Raw genomic sequence first — 25,133 nt, 5'->3', positions numbered from 1 at the left:
CCCTTTGGCCTCACTTTAATTTCCTTATTTTTCAAAAAAAATTATTTTTATTTTATTTTAATTTTAAAATATAAATATATTCAGTTAAAACTATAAATATAAACATAACTAATGAACATAAACATCACGATGGTGGTCGAGATGGTGATAATAGTCGCGGTGATAGTGGCGATGGGGCACCAGTGATGATAGTAATGGTGAGATAATAAAGACTGTGATAGTAGCGGTATGGCAGAAGATATGGCGGGGGTTAAGATGATAGAGAAACTATTTAGTAGCACCGTCGTCTATTGTGGTCGTTGACGTTATATGTAACATTACGATTTTTTTTTTTTTTTTTTTGGTGGAAACTATTGATCTATCAACAGTAAGTTGTAACGTAAAAATGGGTGTCAAAAATTTTGCATCCACCTGGTTCTAGGTGTAACAATCATAATGAGCATACGTACCCTACTAATTACTATTATAAATAACCCGAAAACAAATAAATAATGAGAGAGGGGAGCAGAAGGGTAGGGCACACGTCTGTGCGCCTTACCGGGGGAGGGGAGCATGTTCCTCTCACTTCCCCCCATGGGGTCCACCAAATCTACGGCTGGGGTGGTTGCATCCCGTACGTATCTCCACGCGTCGATCCCATAGTCGAGGCGATTGGTGGGACCCTTTCTTTCCCTGGATCAGCTACTTATGTGATTGCAGGGTGGGAACGGTCGGTCCGGCCTTTAATTCTTCTCTCCTTCATTATTTTCTCTCTCCCCCTCTCCGACACTGGAGCGAATGGGAAGCCCACTCCCTCCTCCAGTCACTGAGAGAGACTTCATTTTTTGGGGCAGGGGAGGTACAGCTCTTTTGGAGATCCGGACGCATGATTGGACGGAAATGGCGAGGCATTGGCTCTCTCTTTTGGTGGGTTTCTGCAGCCTTTAATTCTCCTCTCTTTCTTCTCTGTTCCTCTCCAACACTGGGGCGAATGAGGAGCACACTGTTCATGTACTCTTTCTATCAAAGTGCTGCACCACCAATCTCGTGCTAAAGCTGCATGCATGTGCATGAGATTATAGCTCATAGCATAGTGTACATGTGTGTATGCAGGCATGCATCTCTAACTTGTAGCATCGGGTCGAAGGTTGAGCAATATCCTCATTATAATCTGATAATTCAATTGAAATTAGATAGAATTCGATCGCAGCGTTCATGGAATGGTTCATGCAATGTAAAAAATCGAGTTCTTGGCACCAACCCATCAAACAAAGTCATGTTAGAGTCCAATTCTAGTTATGGATGCAGCTCAGCTGCTGCTGCTGCTTTGGACTTGGCAAGATTCATGTTATGGAGGGGATATTTGCTCGTCACTAAAAATATATTCATCTCACATAAATTGTAGTACTGGATGTCTCAGTCTAACAAGTAGGTGGGGAGTTGTCCAATGAATTGGACTGCCCTCCTTCAGGACTGAACCGGACCATGAAACAGTTGGTCTTAGGTGACACACCTGACCTCCCTGTCCTACCTCCACAGTATTAATTAAGCCACAAGATGATGGTGAAAGAGTCCTGCCAGATTCATGCTGAGGTAAATAGGGCGGCAGACTGGGTGGCCTTCTTTACTGTCCATCACTTCAGAGAGGTCTTATGGATATGGGCTGATGTTGTACCGGTCACATTCTGTTTTACCGAAAAAATAAAAAAGTTCTGTCAGGGCACATGCTCTGGGTCTGGTCCCTTTGGAACTTGGAAGCAAGCGATCACCCATGATGAAGGAGCCAAGGCCAGCCCAACATGACCTAATGAGAGAGAGGGAGTAGAGCCCTGGCCCGTTGAGACCTTCCCCTTCTTGGTCCCCCACTTAGGAAAGCCACATACTTCCGACTCGTGGAACTTGTTGGAACATGTGCAAGCATCTAAGTGGTCAATCAAAAGGCCGAGGCACTAACAAAACAACCCATTCTACTGAGGAGTAGTGGAGAGGAGGTCTCTGACTCACAGCATATATAAGCCTGTTCTTCGTGCTTATCATTCGAAGGCATGATAGAGCACTCATTTGTAAGGTGGTAGGTACCTTATCATCATCTTTGTCATCCATTTCGTCATATCCGGTCCAGCGAAAAATGCTAGCATATGTTCGCAATGTGAATGTGACGGTATATGATTTTATTATGGTATCTACGAAAAATGATTAGATTTTTAATAAAATAGAACTTTGTTAGTTGACATGTTGAGGTCCAATTAGCACATCGAGAAGAATTCTCGTTTCTCTACGTCCATATTAGGTTAGTCATCCAGCGAAAATAAGAGTTACGTGGCAGGCTCATTAGAACATTTTGGTTCATCAAGTTAGTCTTCACGAATGGATGCCACTAAATAAGCTGCCCTGCTCGATGATCCGTTGGATGGGAATTGCATTGATGTGTGCATATCGGTTGCAAGCTCCAATTCGATCCCTCTTTCTGTGTTGTCGCGTTAGCTTGATGCCGTGGCTAGCGAAGTATTGAAATGCCCCTCCCCTATGAAATATAGGGTTCGATCGTGCAGCCTAGCTTGTACCTAGAGGTGTCGATGAGTCATGATATTCCAGCTTTAAGAACCTTCATGGATCTCCACTAGCTAAAGTCAAAAGGAGAATCGAAAAGTAAGTTTTCTCCATGCGCTGTAAGTTATTGCATCCAACATTATGCTTAGAGTCCACATCTAACCACTTGAGCCGTAAGGCATCAATACTTTACATCACTTCTTTATTGCAAAAGGAGGTGTAAGTGTTGAGTATATTCCATGTACAATGCACCATATATTTATATGGGACAACTCTGAAAGAGCTTGACCATGGGATATAGAAATTATTAGATGAACCTGACCTAGATCCTGATAGAAGGTGCGAGTGGATCGGATAGACTCCAATTGAACTAATAGATGATCTGATTTGATCCCCACTAGAGTCAAAATTTCTACTCACCTTAGTTAAAGGTCCGATCCAAATGTACAAAATTAAACACAATCAAGCAAAATAGAATTTGATCAGACGTGACAACAAATGACTTCACTTAAATCCCAAAGTCCCAAACCCGTAAAGTTTAAAGACACTAAAAGGGGCTTCAATGTCAAGCCCAAAGCTAGTTTGGGTCAGACCTTGGGTCATCTTATCAACCTGGCCCAACCCAACCCAACGACTCGACAGATGGCGAGCCCTAGAAAGGAGAGTCGAAAAGCCCAATAGAAGAAAAAAAGGAGGGGGGAAAAAGAAAGACGAGTTTCTGACTCGAGCGGTTCGATTTCGATCTCCAAGGCGCCATTACCATAGAGACGAAGGGGTAATCTACTCTCCATTCCTTGTCGCTTCTCAGAGTTCTTTCTTTGATCTATTGGATCATCGATTCTTGAATTCAGTTTCTGTTTGTGAAATCCTAATTCTTTAATCGGATGAAGTGCTGCTGTCTGTTCAAAAACCTTTCTTTTAATCGATTATGCTATCTGTGTTTCGTTTGTTTGGTGATTGCTGATTTAATTCTGTTTTCCTGCGGAGGTTTCGATGGAATCACCGAGCTTGTGATGGCAATTATTTATGTTGATGCTTGATAGCCGTTCATGGATCCAATTCTTTTTAGGCGTAAGAAGATTCATTTATGTTGATTGGGTTTTCAAGCACTTCTTTCCTAGAACTATTCCCACAGGCATAATGGATTATTTGGCTCTTTGGTCTCTCGCTCGCTCACTCGATGTGCGCGCGCGTCAATCTAGCTTATGAACCTTTTTTTTCTTTTGGTGATGGACTTGTGATTAGGTAATCTTGTATCTGCTTAGCTGGTGTCCCTGTTTGAAATTTTGCTTGAATTGGAACTTGTGCTGGTTCGATGAGATCACTGAGGTTATGATGAAAAATAAGATTGTTAATAGGTGGTATTGTGGCGGATTCTTTTTGGACATAAGAAAATTTTCCAATCTTTGGGTTTGAAACACTTTTGGCATCTTTAACTATTATTACAAATGTATCTTGCATAAAATTTATCTAAGATGAAAATGGAAACTGAACCGTAAAAGGCAGTTTCTTTTTCTGTATTATTATCATTTGGTTTCTTGGGTTTCTTTCATTATGTTATGATTGACCCTTTTTTTTTTCAATACCAGACTAACTAAAAAAATGTTCTTTTATGATGGACTTATTGCCAGATATTCCTGCATTTGCTAGCTAGTATGAATGGCTCCCCTGCATAAATCTTGCTTGAATTGAAATTTTTTATGGTTCAGTCATGGTAATGCATATTGAAAGCTTGCAACTTCTTTGGGTCGGTTGTTATTCTTAAATATTTTGTTTTTCTCTTAGTTGCAGTAGTCTTCTATTTAGGGTGGCGCGCCCGCTTCCGGATCTCCTCAAGAACTCGTCCCCACACCTGCTTCCTAAGTGTTTTTTACTAAATTTTTTAAGAGACCGACTTCCATGTACCCGTACTGGATCCACTTCCTAAAACTAAGGCTTTTCTTTGGATTGCTTTCAATATCTTAAACAATCTTTCTGCGAGCTGATTGAATACCCATTGTTATTGTTAAATTGCAGCTTTTAAGTGTTTCAATTGCATTCTAATGTAAAATTTTGTTCTTTCATTGATTATAAACACCATTTTCCTGTCACATGAATTCAGAATGGGAAATTTGATTCTTAACAGGTAATTGTATCTGTTGCCTGTGATGTGTGATGTGTTTGGATTTTGGAATTTCAAAGATCCAAGATGAGTTGACGAGGTTTGATAATTTATAGATTGCACCAAGGTGCTACAATTAATTTCTATCATGGGACATCAAGGTGCTACAATTCGAGAGGAAAGCACTGGTAAAAAATGTTTTAATGTTAGATCTATCTTGAGGTTAAAGCATCTGCAGAAAATGGCAACATGGACTGGCAAGGAAGCTCCAGTTCGTCCTCTGAGTGCTTTCTTTGGCCGCCTCTTGGCTGCTCATGCAGAGGCTGCTGGAGCTCCTCTAGATCCATTTCTTTTTCCTTGTGAAAGGTGAGATTTGTTTTACTAGTTGGCTTTGGCATGCTAAACGCTAGGTTTTTGTTTGAGTTTCAATATCTATGTTCCATTCTCAAAATTTGTGTGCAGATGCGAAACCATTCTACAGCCTGGTTATAACTGCACTGTTCGAATTGATAAGAATGAGATCAAAGCATCCACCCAGAACAACATTATTTACAAATGCCATTTCTGTTCTCACCGGAACTTGAAAGGGGGCACACCGACAGGCCATGTGAAAGAGCTACTAGCTACAAAACCAAGATGCATTTCGATCTCACAACCCCGTAGGTCGACAGATAAGAAAGCAGGAAATGGTATGAAAGATTCGCTAGCTAAGGGGGAATTATATAAGAACAAGAAAGAAAGCATTTATCTGAATTCGAAATCTGTTTCTGCATCAGAAATCACTAGTTCTGGGGAAATTGAAGCAGCTAAGGATCTTAACAAGAACAGAAAGGTGACACCTATGGAGAAAACTCACATGATCTTATCAAAGAAGAAAAGCAAAGTGGGTATATCAGGATTAGACAGAGAAGATGCTAGTGAGGGAAAAATTCTTAGTAAGTTCAAGAAAAGTAGGAAAGCCTTGTGTAATTTGAAGGAGACTCCAAAAAGTAGTGAGTACAAGACCCAAAAATGCAGAAGCAGTGATAATCTAGTAATTCCTGTGGAGAAAAAGAGTAGTATCTTGTCAAAGAGGAAAAGGAAAGCGAGCGTATCTGAGTCAGACATGCTTACTGCTAAAAATTGCTTTGTTGCAACAGCTTCAGATAAAGCCAGAGGAACTAAAAGGAAAAGGAGGAAATTGTTACATGTTACGGATGAGATTCCCAAAATTAGTGAGCATCAACCCTTACTGAGTGTCCACAATAAGGAGAGTCCAGCCACTCCTTCAGAGAAACTTGGTGAAAAAGCATCAAAGAAGAAAAAGAAAGTAAGTGTATCAGGCTCAGATAAGCAATCTGCTTGTCATAACAGTTCTGCAGCAACAGATTCAGGAAAATCTGTTGGTGGGTCCTGCAGAAGGAAGAGAAAACTATGGTATAGTCTGAGAGAGATTGCTGAAAGAGATGAACATAGAAGCACTCCGAGCATTAGCAACTTAGCAAATCCATTTCCATTGTAAGTGGCATAATAACAAAATTTACTAGATGGTAACTGTCATTAATTATTTCTTATTATTTTCATTTTTAGTATCATGAATAAAACTTGTAATTTAATTTTTCATTTACGTCCTTTGCATGTGCAATGTTTGTGAACAAGTAGTGAGTGCTCAACTTTTTGTAGGAGTCTGCATGGACAAGGTCAAACACCAACATGCTCAGTGTCATAATTGTTGGAACATGCTCATGTTTTAATTTATATGTTTCAATGCTGAATATTTCATGGGAGATTCTTTTGAAGATCAGTACAGGATGTGTTAGTGAACTGGGTCATAATCAGATTTAGGAAGGAAATGGGTCTAAATGATAGAATTTGCCAACGATGGCAGGGAGGGTAGGGGGGCCAGTCACATGTAACTATTACAGATAATTGAGACCCTCTGTCCAGTAACGTGAACATGGTAAGTTAGCACCCTTGAAAGGGAAAAAAAAGGCTAATTTAAGAAATGCATGCTCATAGGAGTCATTAAGAATACTTATAGTAGCTTAAGTGTAAGATTTATATAACTTTATACCATTTTTGTTGCTCTTGCTTTTATTTTAGATTTTAAAAAGTATCCTTAGATCAAGTCTGATTTTAATTCATGCAGTTTCAATATATATAGATTTTGAAAGTGAAGCCTCCATTATCACTGATGGCCAAGAGATATCATAAGATAATCCCCTTAGTTCTCTCTCTCTCTCCCTCTCTCTCTCTCTTTTAAAGAAGGAATATCATGGTATAATTACTGTTTTAGCCATCTTTTCTAGAAGGATTCTTTTTTGTTTTATTCCTTCTCATATGTTTCCTTTTTTATTCTCTTCTTCCACTCTTTATTTCATTCCCTTTATCATTTTACCAAAGAAAGACTCTAATAACAATTGAGGGTGGTTGGTGCTCCTATGCTAAATCTATAAATTTGTTCCCTTTTATTTTGAGTATCATTATCCAGGAAATTTTGCGAAAAGCACACTGTTAGCAATTTAAAATTGCATTGATGCCTTAAGGGCATGCTCTTAATCCATTTCTAGATTAAAAATTTGTTTTGGAGGAGGAGGAGGAGGGGGGGGGGGGGGAGACATGGCAAACTCCTTTCCCTTCTATTCCTTTTAAAACTGATTTTCCTGTTGACGAATCCTCATCCCAGTAGCTTGTTGATATGTAATGAATTTATTTGTGACTCTGGATCATATTAGGACACCTTCGCGTGATGCGCCTATTGTGAAGCAAAAAGAACATGATGACCCAAAGATTGATTCATAGATTGATTTTGATGATCACAAAACCTTGAAGTATAGATACTAATGTTTATGTTGCAAGGAGAAAGATATTTATTTTGCAAGGAACATAGCAAGTTGGAAGAACACAAGAAGGCCTCCAAAGCTCTCAAGTTGGAAGAAAGCTACAATTTATTGGCCCAAAGTTTAAAGTTCAAAGGATTCAAATTGGAGGAGTAAAATCAAAAGAAAAATTCAAAAGAACAGTCTTCGAGTCGACTCCAGTGGAATTCGAGTCGACTCCGGAGAAGTATGAGTCGACTCCGGAAAAGTATGAGTCGACTCCTAGGAGTCAGGCAGAAAAGTCAGAGAGCAGTTTTCGGGTCTGAGATTCGAGTCGACTCCAGTGGAACGCGAGTCGACTCCGATGGTTGGTAGGTCGACTCCAAAGAAAGCAAGAGTCGACTCTCAGCGGAACACAAGGAAAAAGTCAGAGAGCATTTTTGGGACTCTGAGATTCGAGTCGACTCCCGCATTGCACGAGTCGACTCCGAGACTCCGCGACCATCGACAGACAGAAAACCATGTTACTGCCTCTGAGATTCGAGTCGACTCCCAGACAGCTCGAGTCGACTCCAAGACAGCTTCACATCAAAAAGGCAGAAGGCTGTGTTTCGCAAACTGAGAGCCGAGTCGACTCCAAGGAAGTTCGAGTCGACTCCAAGACTGGATGAGCCAAAAGACAGAGAATCGGGAGTTCGGGCTCTGAGATTCGAGTCGACTCCCAGGACAGTCGAGTCGACTCGAGTGGATCAAATTCAAAATTGGATCCACGGACTTCAGTGGATGAGCCGACTCCGAAATTGCCAGGTCAGTTCCAGAAGTTGGCGAGTCGACTCCAGGTTAAGCCGAGTCGACTCCCAGTCAAGGCATGCACTTTAATTCAAATTTGGAACAGTGGCCGAGTCGTCTCCAATAAAGCACGAGCCGACTCCTGCAACAGGCGAGTCGACTCCTGATCGCGCGAGTCGACTCCGATCCCAACGGTAATATTGTCAGGAAGTGCAGACTGTGTCCAACGGCTCTATTTTTGTCTCTAACGGCTATATTCTTGTTTCCACGCCATCTAAAGCTATAAAAACAAGAAGAGAGCTAGGGGAGAAATCATGGAAGTGGGAGAGATCATCTAGGAAAGAGATCTCAAAGAGATTACAAAGAAAATCTCCCATAAGCACAAAAGGGCCATCCAAAACGAAATAGAGAGAAGAAGAGCATCCAAGTGAATCCGAAAGCTTCCTCTCCATCCGTGTGCTGCCTCGGGGATCCTCTACTTCATGCCAAATCAGAGGAGGATCAAGTAAAGAAGAAGCCGAGCTCCTCCATCTTCAAAACTCGTTTGAGGGCTTCTCTTTACTCTATTTGTTTATATTGTCATATTTGCTTGTTTAAGAAGCTGTGTTTTGTTTTATACTTTGTTTTAATATCTTGTAACTTGATTCAATCAAGGGATTGAATCAAGGGGTTAAGGTTTGTTGGTGAGCCAAAGAAAAACCAACGGTGTTAAGGTTTGTTGGTGAGCCAAAGGGAAAACCAACGGTGATAGGTTTGTTGGTGAGCCGAGGGTAAAACCAATGTGTAAGGGTTTGATTGTGATCCCGGGAAAACAATCGGGGAGGTTCTAGTCGGTGAGCCTGGAAAAACCGACCGAGTTCGTTGTGCGCTCGTAAAACAACAAGTTGGGTTGTGAGCTTGTAAAACAACCGGCTGTAATCGGTAGGATTATAGTGAAATTCCCAAGAGGTCTTGGGGAGTGGATGTAGGTGCTGGGGTGCACCGAACCACTATATGTCCTTTGTGTTTGTAATGCCTCTAGTTATTGTCTAACTAACACACTTACTTACTTAGATAAATTGCTTGCTTAATTCTTATCCGCACATCTTTTAGTTGCAAGCATATTTAATCAAGTCGAAGTCTATACATCAAACCCTTGCTAAGTTTAACTTTCACTGTGCATCTATACAACTTAGCATAGTTAATCAAAAAGTTTTAGAAGTAGCATAAAAGTTTTAAAAGACCCAATTCACCCCCCCTCTTGGGTTGTATCTACTGGGCAACAAGTGGTATCAGAGCAGGTGCTCAAATATTATTTGTAGTCTTAACCGACTAGAGCCAAAGATCATGACAACTCAAATAGATAGTTTTCTAGGAGAAGGACAATCAATTGATACACCTCCACTGTTTAATGGTATAAACTACCCACATTGGAAAATACGCATGCGCATTTTTATTCAATCACAAAACTATTATTTATGGAAAATCATAACAAATGACCTTCACACACTCTCTCATATTAATGAGAAGGACTTAGCACAATTAAATGCTAATGCTATGAACATATTATATTGTGCTATTCAAGAAACAAAGTTTAATGAAATTTCTGCATGCTTATCTGCTAAGGAGATCTGGGATACTTTAGAAAATATTTATGATAAATCTCAGATTAGCTCTCATATGCTTCAATTATATACTAACAATGAGACTGCAGAAAAGGGTGATGAATCTCCCTCAGTCGAGTCGACTCCAAGTAGCTCAGAGTCGACTCCCAAGTTAGTCGAGTCGACTCCAATAAGATCCGAGTCGACTCCGAGGCAAATCAGCTTCCTAAAGACAAAGAAAAAGAGGAAGCAAGAAGAAAGGAAGAAAGAGATAAAAAGGAAGAAAGCCTTGACCAAGAAAGAGTCAAGCCAAAAAATAAAGGTTAGGAGCAACAATGATGATATTAGCTCCAAGAAACTACAAGAGGTAACTGACTTGTGCTTTATGGCACAAGAATACAAGGTAAAATCTGAATCTACTCTTACCTCAAATGATTTTCAAGAAGAATTCTCTTATGATGAATTATTAAATGCTTTTCATGAGTTGTATAGTGATTGTAGAAAATTATCTGTAAAGAATAAAAATCTTAAGAAACTAAATTCTGAAAATGAAAGCTTAAGGTCATTTTCAGAAGAATTGATTCAGAAAAATCATAGCTTAATTAAAGAAAATCAAAACTTAAGTAAAGAAATTAACCAATTAAGATGTTTTATTAACAAATTCACTGTGAGTTCAGAAAGATTAAAAATGATGTTTGAAAGCCAACATGCTGATTTTGATAAATCAAAATTTAGCTTGACTCCTTCACTTAGCCATAAAAATCTAGAGAAAAAGGTTATCAATTTACCAAGCAAACCATTAAATAAGATAACTTATTTCAAAAATGAAAAGGATGGGAATAACAACTTTACCTATCGTTCTAGTATAATTAAATCAAATGGTAAAGTTATTACTATTAAACAGATATGGGTTCCAAAAGGAACCATATGTCCTAACTCTCAAGGACTCAAGCAAGCTTGGGTACCCAAAATGAGAAAATGAGGATGTACACATAGGTGTACCAAGGTACCTATGGAACATAAAGAAACTTAAAAAGTTATTAACAAAAAAATAATAATGAAATCAGTAATTCTTGCATCTCATCATTATTTGTGCTTTAGTATTTGATATGATTTGCTAGTAGTGATCAATTTTGTGATATAGAAAATACTTTTGGAAATATAATCAAATCTCTTCATTTTTTAGTATACTTTACTCACTATTGGATAAGTTGCTAAATGATTAATCAATTTATTAAGAATAACTCTATGAATTCTCTATATGCTTGATTGAGAGTTATTATCCATGGCATTATTGTTTATTGATCATAGATATGATAATGTGTACTTGGTATGCTTTTGAATATATGCACTATGAATACCAAGAAACCATCCTTGGCATATAAAATCAACTCATGCTAGTATGTACTTAATCTCAAAAGACCTTGCCATAGGCTTACTTAGATTATCTACTTAAAGGTCAAAGTTTTGCTATGCATGCTAACTAAGGAAACAAACAAAAATCATTTCTAAATCTAAAGATGTTGTTTCCATCTCCAAGTTTTTCAAAAGCTTACATTGGATTTATTCTTGAAAAATAAAACTGAAGTATTTTTCTGTATTTACTAAATCTTGTAAAAGTGGTTCAAATGATAAAGGTTTCCAAACTGTGAAGATCATGGCACAGTGTTGAAAACCAAAATCCTGATAAAGGTTATACAGAAAATAATATTAAATCCAATGATTTCAGCACCAAGGACACCATAAGCAAAATAGGATTAATAGAATTCTTGAAGAAATGAAAAAGACAATTATGTATGATAGTCATCTACTTAAATAATTTTTAAAAGACTATCATCACTGCTTGTCATACATATGATTTCTATTTTTGATGAAAATTTTGATCTTCTGAAAAATGGAAAATGAACCATTGCATATCTTTCATATTTTTCAGTCGTACATGTTATTATGAAAATAATGCCAAATCTGATAAAGATACTTCTATCCTTGGATATCATTCATCAAGCAATGCATATAGAACATTCATGAAAAATTCTAGTTGTAGAAGTATCAATTCATTTTATTCTTTATGAGACTAATGATTTATTATCAAAATACTAAAATCAAATTATATGGTTAATCTTTTACATATGCACTTAATGAAGAAAAATTGATGACTACTAAAAGACTAAATCAAGAAAAGAGGAAATAGATCTTGATAAAGATTCTTGCATGATTAGAAGTAAAGATCATCATTATCATGTGCTTGCTTCATGAGCTTTATATTCTGTCAAATGAATGTGTAGAAGTCACTCCTATGTGGTTACTTCATTAAAAAGGAGATCTATGAAAAATAACCACCATATTTAAAAATACACATTACATATATGATAAAGCAATATGTGATTTAGAACAAGCATCAAAAGCATGATATATAAAAGCTTAAGCAACCTTTTTGATAGAAGGTAATAGTGATAAATCTATGCATCAAAAAGATGAATTTGTGATATCTTATTTGCTCAAAGTATGCATTGATGACATCATTTTTGGTTCTACTAATGAAGAGTTATATTGCAAAGTGAGTTTGAAATATGATGAATGAATTAACATCTTCTCTCAAACTCCAAATTAAGACAAACAGGAAAGGGGATTTTCATTGACCAATGTTAGTCCACAAGAAAACTCTTATAGAAGATTGGCATGAAGAAGGTATATCTATGACCCCATCTTGTAGAATTTGAAAAGGATGAGCAAAGTAGATCTATTGTGTTAAAGCTGTATTGAAGCATGATAGAATAATTATTTTACAGCTAGTAGACCAGATTGTATGCTCATTATGTGACCTTGTGCAAGACTTCAATCTAACTTTAATTAATCATATTTTATTGATAACAAATAAATCATAATCTGAATTTTGATAGAAACAAATGTTTAAGATAAATTGATTAAAACATAGTTAACATATCTTATTGATAATTATCTTAAGCAAATAGAATCTAAACTAAATTGACTTAAACTATCTTGGTTAATGAATCTATCTCTTTAGTTCAAATGATATGTGCTTGCTTATATTTAGGCAATCTCTTGAGTAAAGTGACTCAACATGCAACTATTGTCATATCTTATATTGAGTCATCTAGTTAAAAAATATATATGTTGGATGAATGCTTTGTATCTTAAAGAAACTAATGACCTTCCTTCAAGAAAGAAAAATGAGAAATTTCAACTTGAAGGATATCTTCATGTAAGATACACTAAACATTCACATGCAAACAAGAGAGAGGATCTTCTTCAGCCAAAAGTTCACGCATAAGAAATCTAGTTTGGCTTGAAGAACATATAATGAATAGGTAATTTAGATACCTTTCTCACAAATTAATTGAGCAAAGTCAATAACTTAAATCCTATTATGGCATGATTAAATTCTTTAATTATTAATTTTTGATATCATGTCTATATGTGTATTGACTGACTTATACTTTTGGAAATTGTTTCATGGTTTGCTCAATCTAAAATATTTCTATGGCTGTATCATAACCATGAAATACACAAGTATATGATTAAAACTCTGATTTAGAATGACTTGTGAGAAGCTACGAATTCTTGGGCATAATGAAAATAGTGTTTGCATGATATACCTCTATACGATACATTTCATTATTTCTTTATTCTGCTCTTTCATGTAGATTACTTGAGAATAACAAAAAGAGAGAGAGATAAAGAAAAGAAAATGGACATTGTTCAAGAGATGAAAAATCTGAGCAAAGGCAAGTACTTCAATCTTAAGGAAAAGCAAAACAAGCATAATATATTCGGCACATTTGGAAGGGATAAAATCTATAATTAATTACACTCAAACAGGGAGAGTTTGAAGTAAACATTTTAACCTTTCTATATTGCTCATCATAGGGATGGTGCCAATGGGGAGGCTAGTGGTAGTACCCGGCACTATTTGACCCAACTATTCGGTGTAGGGCATATTAGGGACGGCACAAGAGGGAGGCTAGTGGTAGTACCTCGTGCCCCTTCCCAACTCCACCGGATAGGGAGCAAATAGAGTATAGAGCATAAGAAAGTAAAAATGAAAGACAAAGTAAATGAAAGTATATAAGAAGAATCAAGTCTTTTTTATCACTTGAAAACATAATTTAAGGATGAAATCAATGCAAGATAATATTTAAATAGGAGGAGTTTATTTGAAAAGAATTGATTTTGATCCTTGACATTCTTGTTCTTATTATTTTAATGTATGACTTAACACTTAATATAGTGTGCATATGGTATGATGTTTTGAATTATGGGTTCTCAATATTTTGTAATGCTCCATGCTTAGATAATTTAATTGAATGTTTGAAATACTGCATAAATTTTTGGGTATTATTGAAAAGAAATTTCAGATTTGTCGTTTACAATAATCTTTAAAATCTGAAAGTTAAATAAATTTGTAAAAAGGAGAAGAGAAAGATATCTCTATTTAGGCAGAATGAATTAATCTTGATCTATCTTTCTACTTGCCTAACTTTGATACATAATATCCTAATACTTGTTAAAATATCCTCCATTTTGTATCGAAACTCAATACTAAATACAAAGATTCTGAAAGTGCTCTAATGTTATTGAAATATGTGTTTTCAATCTTAGTAATTTAAGATGAGCTACAAAGTAGAAGATACATATCTCAAATTTTGAGAGCCTTCTTGGAAATTCTTATGAAAATTCAGAATCTGATTTTGTATAAAAGCTTAAACTCAATATGATTTCTAAATAAAATCTTAATTTAAGAAAAACAGAATTAATTTTGATGTCTTGGCTGATTGCTCCGATACGCATCCGAAACATATCCTTTCTTATCATTAAAATCTACTAATATTGGTCTAAATGATCAATGATCTTGATTGCAAGCAAATATTTTTAAATATATGATTTTATTTTGATATTAAAAATATTTATTGTGCTTCATGTATACATTGCGGAAAAACTATGATTAAGAAATTGAGTTCTATAAATATATATATTTCAATGATCATCTATATGTTTTTCTCTCCTACATTATTAAAGACAAAATAGAGTGAATGATCTTAAAGCTAGAAATATTTCAGCTCACTCAAATGATTCTAAAAGAAAGAAAATGTAAATGCTTTTGAAAGAAACTGAGCTTCAAATGAATCATTTTCTGATTAATAATTCTATACATTTTCTCTAAGATTAGGAGAAAGCATAACTTGTTCTTAAAGGATTAGGAAGAGTGACTACTATAAATTTTGAATAATTCTAGATCACTCTACACTCTCGATATCAAAAGAAAAGAATGATTAAAGAGGAATGCATCTTTTGAGGGGGAGCTTTAGATATTCTAAAGATACTTTAATTTGATGCATACCTTGAATCTTATGGATTGATTTTGATGAACCTCCTTATATTGCAAGACATGCTTTAATTACCTTGAGATGAGTTCTATAAAGGTTGTCTTATCTCAAACCTTGAACTTATAGAAAATATATTTTTGAGATTGACAATTTTATTGAACATTATCTTAATGCTCTCCAATATTTATCATCTGAAATTTAAATCTGAAAATTTTTACGATACACCTTGAGGCTTGTTATTTGGTTAGTATATCCTATGCATCAATCATGAACCAAATTACAATTCAAATAGTTGATCTTAAGAGCCTCTAATTTAATGAAAAAGGGGGAGAATAACGTGTTGATTTTTCTTGAGTATCTCTCAGAAAATCTATTTTGGAATTCACTAATGAGATCTAATTGGCTTGCTCTTTAGAACTTCAATTTTGTGCCAATTCATATTTTTTATCAAATTGTGCTTATTTTTTTTGGGAATAAAAGCAAATCTTTAAAAGAACTCTAAATGATCTTTCAAAGCTTTGCATTTTACGTATGCTCTAAGATATATCATAAATTTCATGAATTCATGTTTTGGTATTTATGCCATAATATTTTTACATCATAAAAGAACTTTGCAATCATACTTAATATATTGCTCTTATACTCTGAAAATTAATTAAATTGCTCTCATGTTGATAAAATACTTAATAGATTGGGCACAAGATCTTAAATGAACAAGCTTTCACACTTATTATTGAAGAGAGGTTAAATTTTCACTTCTTGAATTAACCTAGGGAAGATCCCACCTACACTTGATTAGAAAACTATCTGTGGTATCAACTTAGAAAAACTTCTTGCAAACTATCTTAATTGGCTCTGATCTGTGCTCACTAATCTGATCCCAATATTATTGCCTTAAGTTATATGATTCATATCCTTGCAATAATTTAACATTCAAATCAGAGTACAATAAGGGAAAGAAATGTTTGAGTGTTCTTATCTTTGTGCTTAATGTTTCCCTATCTTTTTGATGTTGTCAAAAAGGGGGAGAAATATCTAAGTATATGCTATATACTCAGAATGCTTTATTACTTTGAATTGAATACAAATCAGCTTAAAATTTAAATATGTTGATTGTGTTAAGCTGATTAAATCTAAAGCATTATCATGAAGTATGTTTTTAAATATATATGTTTTCTACTTCATGCAACTTAGCTATGTATTACTTCTAGAAATCAATATCTTTTATATTGCATATACTCCAAGTTTTGTCATCATCAAAAAGGGGGAGATTGATGACCCAAAGATTGATTCATAGATTGATTTTGATGATCACAAAACCTTGAAGTATAGATACTAATGTTTATGTTGCAAGGAGAAAGATATTTATTTTGCAAGGAACATAGCAAGTTGGAAGAACACAAGAAGGCCTCCAAAGCTCTCAAGTTGGAAGAAAGCTACAATTTATTGGCCCAAAGTTTAAAGTTCAAAGGATTCAAATTGGAGGAGTAAAATCAAAAGAAAAATTCAAAAGAACAGTCTTCGAGTCGACTCCAGTGGAATTCGAGTCGACTCCGGAGAAGTATGAGTCGACTCCGGAAAAGTATGAGTCGACTCCTAGGAGTCAGGCAGAAAAGTCAGAGAGCAGTTTTCGGGTCTGAGATTCGAGTCGACTCCAGTGGAACGCGAGTCGACTCCGATGGTTGGTAGGTCGACTCCAAAGAAAGCAAGAGTCGACTCTCAGCGGAACACAAGGAAAAAGTCAGAGAGCATTTTTGGGACTCTGAGATTCGAGTCGACTCCCGCATTGCACGAGTCGACTCCGAGACTCCGCGACCATCGACAGACAGAAAACCATGTTACTGCCTCTGAGATTCGAGTCGACTCCCAGACAGCTCGAGTCGACTCCAAGACAGCTTCACATCAAAAAGGCAGAAGGCTGTGTTTCGCAAACTGAGAGCCGAGTCGACTCCAAGGAAGTTCGAGTCGACTCCAAGACTGGATGAGCCAAAAGACAGAGAATCGGGAGTTCGGGCTCTGAGATTCGAGTCGACTCCCAGGACAGTCGAGTCGACTCGAGTGGATCAAATTCAAAATTGGATCCACGGACTTCAGTGGATGAGCCGACTCCGAAATTGCCAGGTCAGTTCCAGAAGTTGGCGAGTCGACTCCAGGTTAAGCCGAGTCGACTCCCAGTCAAGGCATGCACTTTAATTCAAATTTGGAACAGTGGCCGAGTCGTCTCCAATAAAGCACGAGCCGACTCCTGCAACAGGCGAGTCGACTCCTGATCGCGCGAGTCGACTCCGATCCCAACGGTAATATTGTCAGGAAGTGCAGACTGTGTCCAACGGCTCTATTTTTGTCTCTAACGGCTATATTCTTGTTTCCACGCCATCTAAAGCTATAAAAACAAGAAGAGAGCTAGGGGAGAAATCATGGAAGTGGGAGAGATCATCTAGGAAAGAGATCTCAAAGAGATTACAAAGGAAATCTCCCATAAGCACAAAAGGGCCATCCAAAACGAAATAGAGAGAAGAAGAGCATCCAAGTGAATCCGAAAGCTTCCTCTCCATCCGTGTGCTGCCTCGGGGATCCTCTACTTCATGCCAAATCAGAGGAGGATCAAGTAAAGAAGAAGCCGAGCTCCTCCATCTTCAAAACTCGTTTGAGGGCTTCTCTTTACTCTATTTGTTTATATTGTCATATTTGCTTGTTTAAGAAGCTGTGTTTTGTTTTATACTTTGTTTTAATATCTTGTAACTTGATTCAATCTTGATTGAATCAAGGGGTTAAGGTTTGTTGGTGAGCCAAAGAAAAACCAACGGTGTTAAGGTTTGTTGGTGAGCCAAGGGGAAAACCAACGGTGATAGGTTTGTTGGTGAGCCGAGGGTAAAACCAACGTGTAAGGGTTTGATTGTGATCCCGGGAAAACAATCGGGGAGGTTCTAGTCGGTGAGCCTGGAAAAACCGACCGAGTTCGTTGTGCGCTCGTAAAACAACAAGTTGGGTTGTGAGCTTGTAAAACAACCGGCTGTAATCGGTAGGATTATAGTGAAATTCCCAAGAGGTCTTGGGGAGTGGATGTAGGTGCTGGGGTGCACCGAACCACTATATGTCCTTTGTGTTTGTAATGCCTCTAGTTATTGTCTAACTAACACACTTACTTACTTAGATAAATTGCTTGCTTAATTCTTATCCGCACATCTTTTAGTTGCAAGCATATTTAATCAAGTCGAAGTCTATACATCAAACCCTTGCTAAGTTTAACTTTCACTGTGCATCTATACAACTTAGCATAGTTAATCAAAAAGTTTTAGAAGTAGCATAAAAGTTTTAAAAGACCCAATTCACCCCCCCTCTTGGGTTGTATCTACTGGGCAACAGAACAAGATTGTAGCATGAAGCTTCTGAATAAGCAAGCTAAGCAGAAGAAGACTGCCAGGTCTGACAAAAAATTAAGCTCAAGCAAAATGCCTAATGGAAAAGGGAAAATGAAGTGCAAAGAGGGTAAGAGTGTAGTATTTGCAGAAAGTCAAACACGATATTACAGGTCTAGTAACCTTTTTGGTCATTTATGGGTATAGGACAAAGTGCACAGGCTTCGGTTTCAAGCACAAGTAATGAACCTAAGAGTTGTGTACACCAAACTGATGCTATAGGCGGGTATCATAGAAACTTGGTCAGGTAAATAAAAGTAAATGAAATTGGTAGTTTATTAGATCAATACGTCAAAAGCTGTTACCTAGAAGAATTTTTGGTTATTAATCCATGTTACCTTTCTTTTGGGCAATGGCAGGAGTATGAATTGTCTTTCTACCAGGAATAGCAGTGACTTTCATTTTATGAGTCAGGTAACTAAAGCCTGAAACGTTTCTCTGCCATTTAGAAGCTTTCTTGTTGTATTCTGCTTGCATTTAATGGTTATGTTTTATGCATGTAATGTAAATATGCAGCAATCTGCACCTGTTATGACTGCCCATGAACTTCAGTGTTGCAATCTGGTAATGAAGTATGAAGTTCGCAATATTGCCTTGCTATTTCTGTAAGCTATTTGTATTGTTTATTGGCAGTAGTTTGTGAACATCCACTTTACTGTGCTCCATCATGTTTATTGTATTAATTTCCTGTTTTTATTGATGATGACAAAAATTACCATATCAATCATATATCTTGTAGAATGTAACGACCTAGGATTTCATCCAGAAAAGCTAGCCGAAAGGTATTATTTGGATTCTTTAGCTTGTATCAGTATCTAAGATTTTTCCAGCGTACAACTGACGTGGGGCTAAACACATGCCATCACGGGCTCTTATATACTTCCCCTGTTTAAGCCTTGGACCACATGGAGTAGGTGCACTATAGCACGGGTCCTTTTGGGGATGACCATGGGCTAGTTGTGGTGTTTGTGATTGGATTTGATTGAATTTAAATCTGTTTCCTAATAAAATCTTCAGGACTTATACGAGAGGAGTGTACAAGGACTTGTGCGAGTGTTTGTTTAGTTCCATATCGGTTGTGTGCTGGAGATACTTTGGGTACTTATACAAGACCAAGAAACCCAAATAACACCTTTGAGTGAGATTCTGAGTTGTTAGAAATGGTTTCAAAGTAGACCTAATCCATGACTTATGTGGACTAGAGGACCCTACAACATGGGCCATTTTGGAGTTGATTACGGGCTGATGGTGGAGCTTGTGGGCTTTTAGGCTAATTACCACACACGAGTGTATGTAAGGTGGGCTAGGTTGGCCACTCATGTATGGAGCTCTTTCTCTCTATGTGTCAAGATCCGCATAGGCATGTGCTTAGTCCCACGTTTGTATAGGGCCAAGGAATCTAAATATTATCTTTGGCTAGCCTTTTTGGGTGTGGTCTTGGGTTGTTGCAAATATTATCAGAGTAAACCTGGTTCATAGCTAATGTGGACTTGGAGACACTGCAACATGGTCTCGTACAAGGCCGACCACAGGCCTTTTATGGTATTTGTGATTGGATATGAACCTTTAGCCTGGCAAAAATGCTCGGGTTTAAACTGGAGGAGTGTGTGAGAATACATGTGGGCATGTATTTAATCCCTTGATTATGCATTGGGTAGATCTTGGATATATAGGGAGGGCTAAGGAACCCAAATAATATCTTTGGCTAGCCTTTTTGTGCAAGGTCTTGGATTGTTGCATAGAATTATTTGCAAGTCCATTCTGTTTTTATCAACTTTTCTATTGCTCTTTGCCATTTATTTGTGATCAACTTTCTGCTTTCCTACAGATGGATCGTATGTTTTAATGTTGTTTGCGATAAAACAATTTTGCAGAGCTCCAATGCAAGTGCTGGGCTACAACCTCCTATTGCAATGGCTGGCCATCACCCTCACTGCTTAAGCCCGGTATCATTTTGGGGTACATGAATTAGCTTTTATGTTCACTTGCTATGATTTTGATTGACCGCTCTTTCCAGAAACCTGATGATTGCAACAGATATTTTGAATTGTTTTTGTTACGCTGTTTGTATTTTACTTATAGTATAAACTGTGCAGGGATCCAATATGGCTTATACCCAACTTTCTCCAGTTGTGGCTACGAATCAACTTTGCTATTTAAGTCAGGTATCGACAATTAACATTACATAGGAATTATATTTGTCCTTTACCATCCAGACCCAGATTTTAGATCTACTAGGAAGCTTTTCTTGATGCTATCAAAGGCATCTGATAGCAAGCTTCCTGAACTCTATACTGTGTTATGGAGTACCTGGGCATTCTTATTATTCCATTGCATTTAATTTTTGATATGCTTTTGTGTTAATACAGCTTAAGACTGTTTGATTACTGTTACCTCTGATCAAACAAATTTGCAGGGTCCCTGTGTGAGTGCCACAACGCAGTCTCCCATGATAATGCCCAGCCATCAACATCACTGTTTAAGCCAGGTGAGATCTGAGAAACTATGGCCTTTCAGAAACAATATGACATGTCATGTTTATGAAGTAGAATTATGATGTATTTGTCTTGAAGGACATTGTTCTTGTTGCAGTTGGACCATACATTCTTGAAGTTGCTAATTTATTTTTTTGGTAATTTATAATGGATTCTCTTATTTTTTCCAAAAAACAAATTCTTACAGGTATCCAATGTGGCTGCTATGCAACAAAATCCTGTTGTTATGGCATCTGATCAACTTCATTTCTTGGCGCTGGTATGAAATATGCAACAGTACTGTGTCAATATATTAAGCTTTTCATTATATCACCAATATTACTATATGAAGCTCATCTTGCAGGGCCCCAACATGTCTGCTGTGCAACAATCTCCAATTGCTATTGATGGCCAACAAGTTCACCATTTGAGTCAAGTACATAGTCATCGACCTTCTGCAATATTGTGCTCTGTCCGTCTAAGATTTCCTATTTGTGATAGACTGCTTTCATTACATTGAGCGATTACAATTTTTCATGGTATAAAATTCATAGGTGTGCGATAGAAGTGCTATGCTGCAGTCTCCTATTGCCATGGCTGGCCGCCAACTTCACTGTTTAGGCCAGGTGTTATTACGAGAACATTCAGATCCTTCATAATCTATACAATGTTTACTTGACATATCTATAGAGTTTTTTTGGTCATAAGTTTTTATGTTAACATGTATGCACATTTGGTAGGGACCGAACATGACTATTATGCATCAGTCTCCAGTTGCTATGGCTGCACATCAACTTCATATTTTGGGTCAAGTATGACATTGGTGATGTCGCCTTGTCAATTTGTCAATCTATGTTTTATTACAGTATTATTAACTAATGCTATTTGATTGTAGGCATCCAACTTGCACTGTTTGCAGCAATCTCCTGCAGTCATTAGTGGCCATCAAATTCACCATTTGAATCAAGTAATCTAGATTGTGAAACATGATGCAATTATTTTTGTGGTTTTCAGCTTTTGTGATTGGAGTATAGCATGCAGATCTGAGAACCATGCTATTTGACTGGTACTTAATAACATTGTTATTGCTAATATTTGTTGAGACAATTTTTGCAGGAATCCAGTGGGGATGCTATACTTCAACCTCCTGCTTTTGTAACCGACCATCCACTTCACAGTTTAAGTCAGGTATATTTCCGAGAACTTGGAGAAATTGTATGGTCAACACCCATGTTCTGCAACAACAAGAGAAATTAGGGTTGATTGGTCTTGCAGGAGGCTTTGATGGTTGCACAACCAGGACTATTTCCACATTATAGAGACATCACTGGCAGTAGTTGCTATCTACAAGGGCAGGATGGAACTTCTGCTCTAGGACTTTACCACTTGGGCCAGGTTCAGATCAACAATTGGCACATCAAATTCTTTTCTATGTTTTGAACTGTATTTATGTTCAGTGTCATGCTTCTTTTGTAGGGAATGATTCCAGTTGGCGCAGTGAACCCTGAAGGTCCTCATGGCATCAGTTCCCTTGACCTTAATAACCCTGGCCAGGTGGTGCTTCATCATCATGGGTGGTTGTAGTGTTATTGACAGTGTTTCGCAATTTACGGAATTGTAATGTTGGCAAAATTTTGTGGAATATATCTTGTTTAGTTCCAACTGAATGTAGTCTGCAGTTTATCAGGTTATTTTTTTTTTTTTTGGTACACCGGCTCCTCGCACCAAATGTATATAAGTACGACTACTAAAATGAGAAAAAAAAATGGCTAAGCGAGTAGGGAACATCCGTCTGGTTCACCCAAAGAAAACCTCCGGAGTGATGCGCCGTGTAGGAGGCCTCCAGTTAGCAACTGTGTTAACCTCCCGATAAACATGAGTGGCCCCGAAGGAGCCACAGTCCCCTGTCATTCGCCGATTATCAGTTTAATTACATGATGAATTCTGAATTGATTGCTATCATACAGTATCCCTTCTTGAAAATAGATGTTGCTGCAGAGGTAAAGCAGGCCAACGTGACCTAGATTGAGAAGCTGAGAGTATGGCTTGTTGCTGTAGGTTACATAAGATATGGCATGAGTTGAAGCTTGGTCATCTTTTTTCAGTCTTTGTATTGTTTGATTTCTAATTTGCACATTTATCTGTTGGACTGTATAACGTTTACTGATTCTGTCTGTGTATTCACCAAAGTCCTTCACTGACCGTATAATGACCGTTATAATCACTATAATGACAGCAGGGATTTCAACCACCCTCTGTGATGCCATTGAGATAAGTAACATAAAAAAAATATAATAGCTCTTATTTTTCATTATACTTTATTGTAATGGACCATTATAATAAATCATTATTTTTACTTGTACTTTTCTAATTAAAATAATTTTGTTTATATTTATTTTTTTTACAGTGTTATTTTTCCATTCTAACACCACTATAAGATAGCTGCTATTTCAGTGATTATTTTAATATTAAAAAATTTTAAATATTTTTGAGATAAATATGATGCCCGGTTCATTGTTTTGCTGCGTGATATAGCGATGAATGTGGAAGATAAAAAAAAAAAAAAAAAAAAGGAAAAGAGAGGGAATGATAGATACGATATCTTATCCACATCTATCCACGTGGCATGGTCTCATTAGCCCATGTCTCCGGCACTGAATCCATGGCATCCACGGAGAGCGATACGCAACCACAAAAAACACCAAATCTTTTTTAACGTACTCCACTCATCCTCACCTCCAAATCCTCTAAAAATAATTAACCCAAGGCAGTGAAGCAGAGGCGGGCAAATGGCAGCCATGGCAACTACCTCCAGTGTTGCAGCAGGCCTGGGATCTCCTCTCCCTCTCGTACGCCGCCGTTCTTCGAAGCCAACTCTCATCACTTCTGGTAATGCAAGCACAAGGCAGTAATGCTTACGGAGGCCTGGTTTCTATTCACTCTCTAATTGGATGCCTCTGCATATCTCTAGGATTCATAAGGCCTCAGGTGGCTTCAAAGAACCCTCTCAATCTGAACCTGGCTTCAGGTGGAAGGTTCACCTGGTAAGAGATACGTTTCTCTATCCCTGCTCATCCTCTTTCTTTTTTTTCTTTAAGATATGTAGCTAGACAGAGTCATTTAAACAGCCCAGCAGGCATGTCTGTAAACACTGAGATTTTTCATCATTTGAGACAGCTTTGAGAGGGATTGGCTTCGCACCGATCTGAATGTGATTGGATTTGGCCTGATTGGGTGGCTTGCACCATCGAGCGTTCCGGCGATCAATGGCAACAGCTTGACAGGGCTCTTCTTCCAGAGCATCGGCGCCGAGCTCGCTCACTGGCCCACTGGCCCGGCCCTCACATCTCAATTCTGGTCTGAACTGGATCAACTCCTAGGGATAAGACTAAGTTCCTTTGTTGACATTTTCCTTCTCTCTTGGTATTGATGGCAAGTTGGTGACTTTGTAGGTTGTGGATGGTCTTATGGCACCTGGGGCTGTTCCTTTGCCTCACATTCGGCCAGATTGGTTTCAAGGGAAGGACTGACCAATACTTCTAAAAGACTCGATCTCCATTCAGGCTCTGTGTACTGTTGTGTATACCATGGCTTGTCATGTTTTCTGATCTGTGTTTTATCTATCGCAGTGCAATGTTGGTCTTTAAATTATTTGGGTCAGAAACTCTCATAACTTAGTAGAGTAGATCGCAACTGTTCAAGTACCACAAATTTAATCTTCACATAATTGCATTCCGTAACAAAATATAAGTCTATAATAATAGATTCCGATTTAAAGAATGACCATTGCTTCCTCATAGCAATTCTTTGACTTAGATATTTATTCTTGTGTAGAATAGGGAGGACATCGTAGGACAGAGCTTACGCTTTAGGAAGTGACTTAAAATGTGGAACCAGAGAGACTAATAAGAGGAATAATATGATTAGGTGCGTTTTTTTTTTTTTTCCACGCTACTCTAGTATAAATACATCCAAAAAAAGTTAGAAAACAACAAATATCGAAAAGTCCTTGGCAACTGCGCCTCCCTTGTCTAGAAAATTTCATCTGAGTGATCCGCCATAAGAGAAGCCATCCAGTCCACAGCACTCTCTGTG

The 25,133-nt window shown here is 37.5% G+C and overlaps 2 protein-coding genes across 8 annotated transcripts; both read left to right on the top strand.

The window, feature by feature from the left end:
* Positions 1-3,161: 3,161 nt before the first annotated feature.
* LOC103703120 (uncharacterized) lies at positions 3,162-22,700 on the top strand. Of its 7 annotated transcripts, XM_088709678.1 has the most exons (19): positions 3,162-3,304; positions 4,655-4,996; positions 5,093-6,127; positions 7,345-7,386; positions 18,516-18,634; positions 18,712-18,811; positions 18,924-18,978; positions 19,081-19,128; positions 20,439-20,510; positions 20,661-20,729; positions 20,981-21,052; positions 21,247-21,318; positions 21,403-21,474; positions 21,593-21,664; positions 21,779-21,850; positions 21,934-22,005; positions 22,155-22,226; positions 22,314-22,433; positions 22,515-22,700. In XM_088709678.1, exons 2-19 carry the CDS (start codon positions 4,779-4,781, stop codon positions 22,620-22,622), a joined length of 2,490 nt encoding a protein of 829 aa, XP_088565804.1. In that variant the 5' UTR covers positions 3,162-3,304; positions 4,655-4,778; the 3' UTR covers positions 22,623-22,700. The 7 variants fall into 7 exon arrangements, with proteins under 7 accessions (XP_088565804.1, XP_088565805.1, XP_088565806.1 ...); XM_088709679.1 differs by lacking the exon at positions 19,081-19,128; XM_088709680.1 differs by lacking the exons at positions 7,345-7,386; positions 18,516-18,634; positions 18,712-18,811.
* Positions 22,701-23,762: 1,062 nt separating this feature from the next.
* PSAO (photosystem I subunit O) lies at positions 23,763-24,689 on the top strand. The gene is made up of 4 exons (XM_008785844.5): positions 23,763-23,927; positions 24,010-24,082; positions 24,216-24,395; positions 24,491-24,689. Exons 1-4 carry the CDS (start codon positions 23,828-23,830, stop codon positions 24,579-24,581), a joined length of 444 nt encoding a protein of 147 aa, XP_008784066.3. The 5' UTR covers positions 23,763-23,827; the 3' UTR covers positions 24,582-24,689.
* The last annotated feature ends 444 nt before the right edge of the window (positions 24,690-25,133 follow it).

Source organism: Phoenix dactylifera, chromosome 13 (genome assembly GCF_051530095.1).
Source record: "Phoenix dactylifera cultivar Ajwa chromosome 13, Ajwa_hap1_PhDact_Kaust_v1.1, whole genome shotgun sequence".
NCBI lineage: Eukaryota > Viridiplantae > Streptophyta > Magnoliopsida > Arecales > Arecaceae > Phoenix > Phoenix dactylifera.
This window is presented reverse-complemented; position numbering and strand designations above follow the sequence as displayed.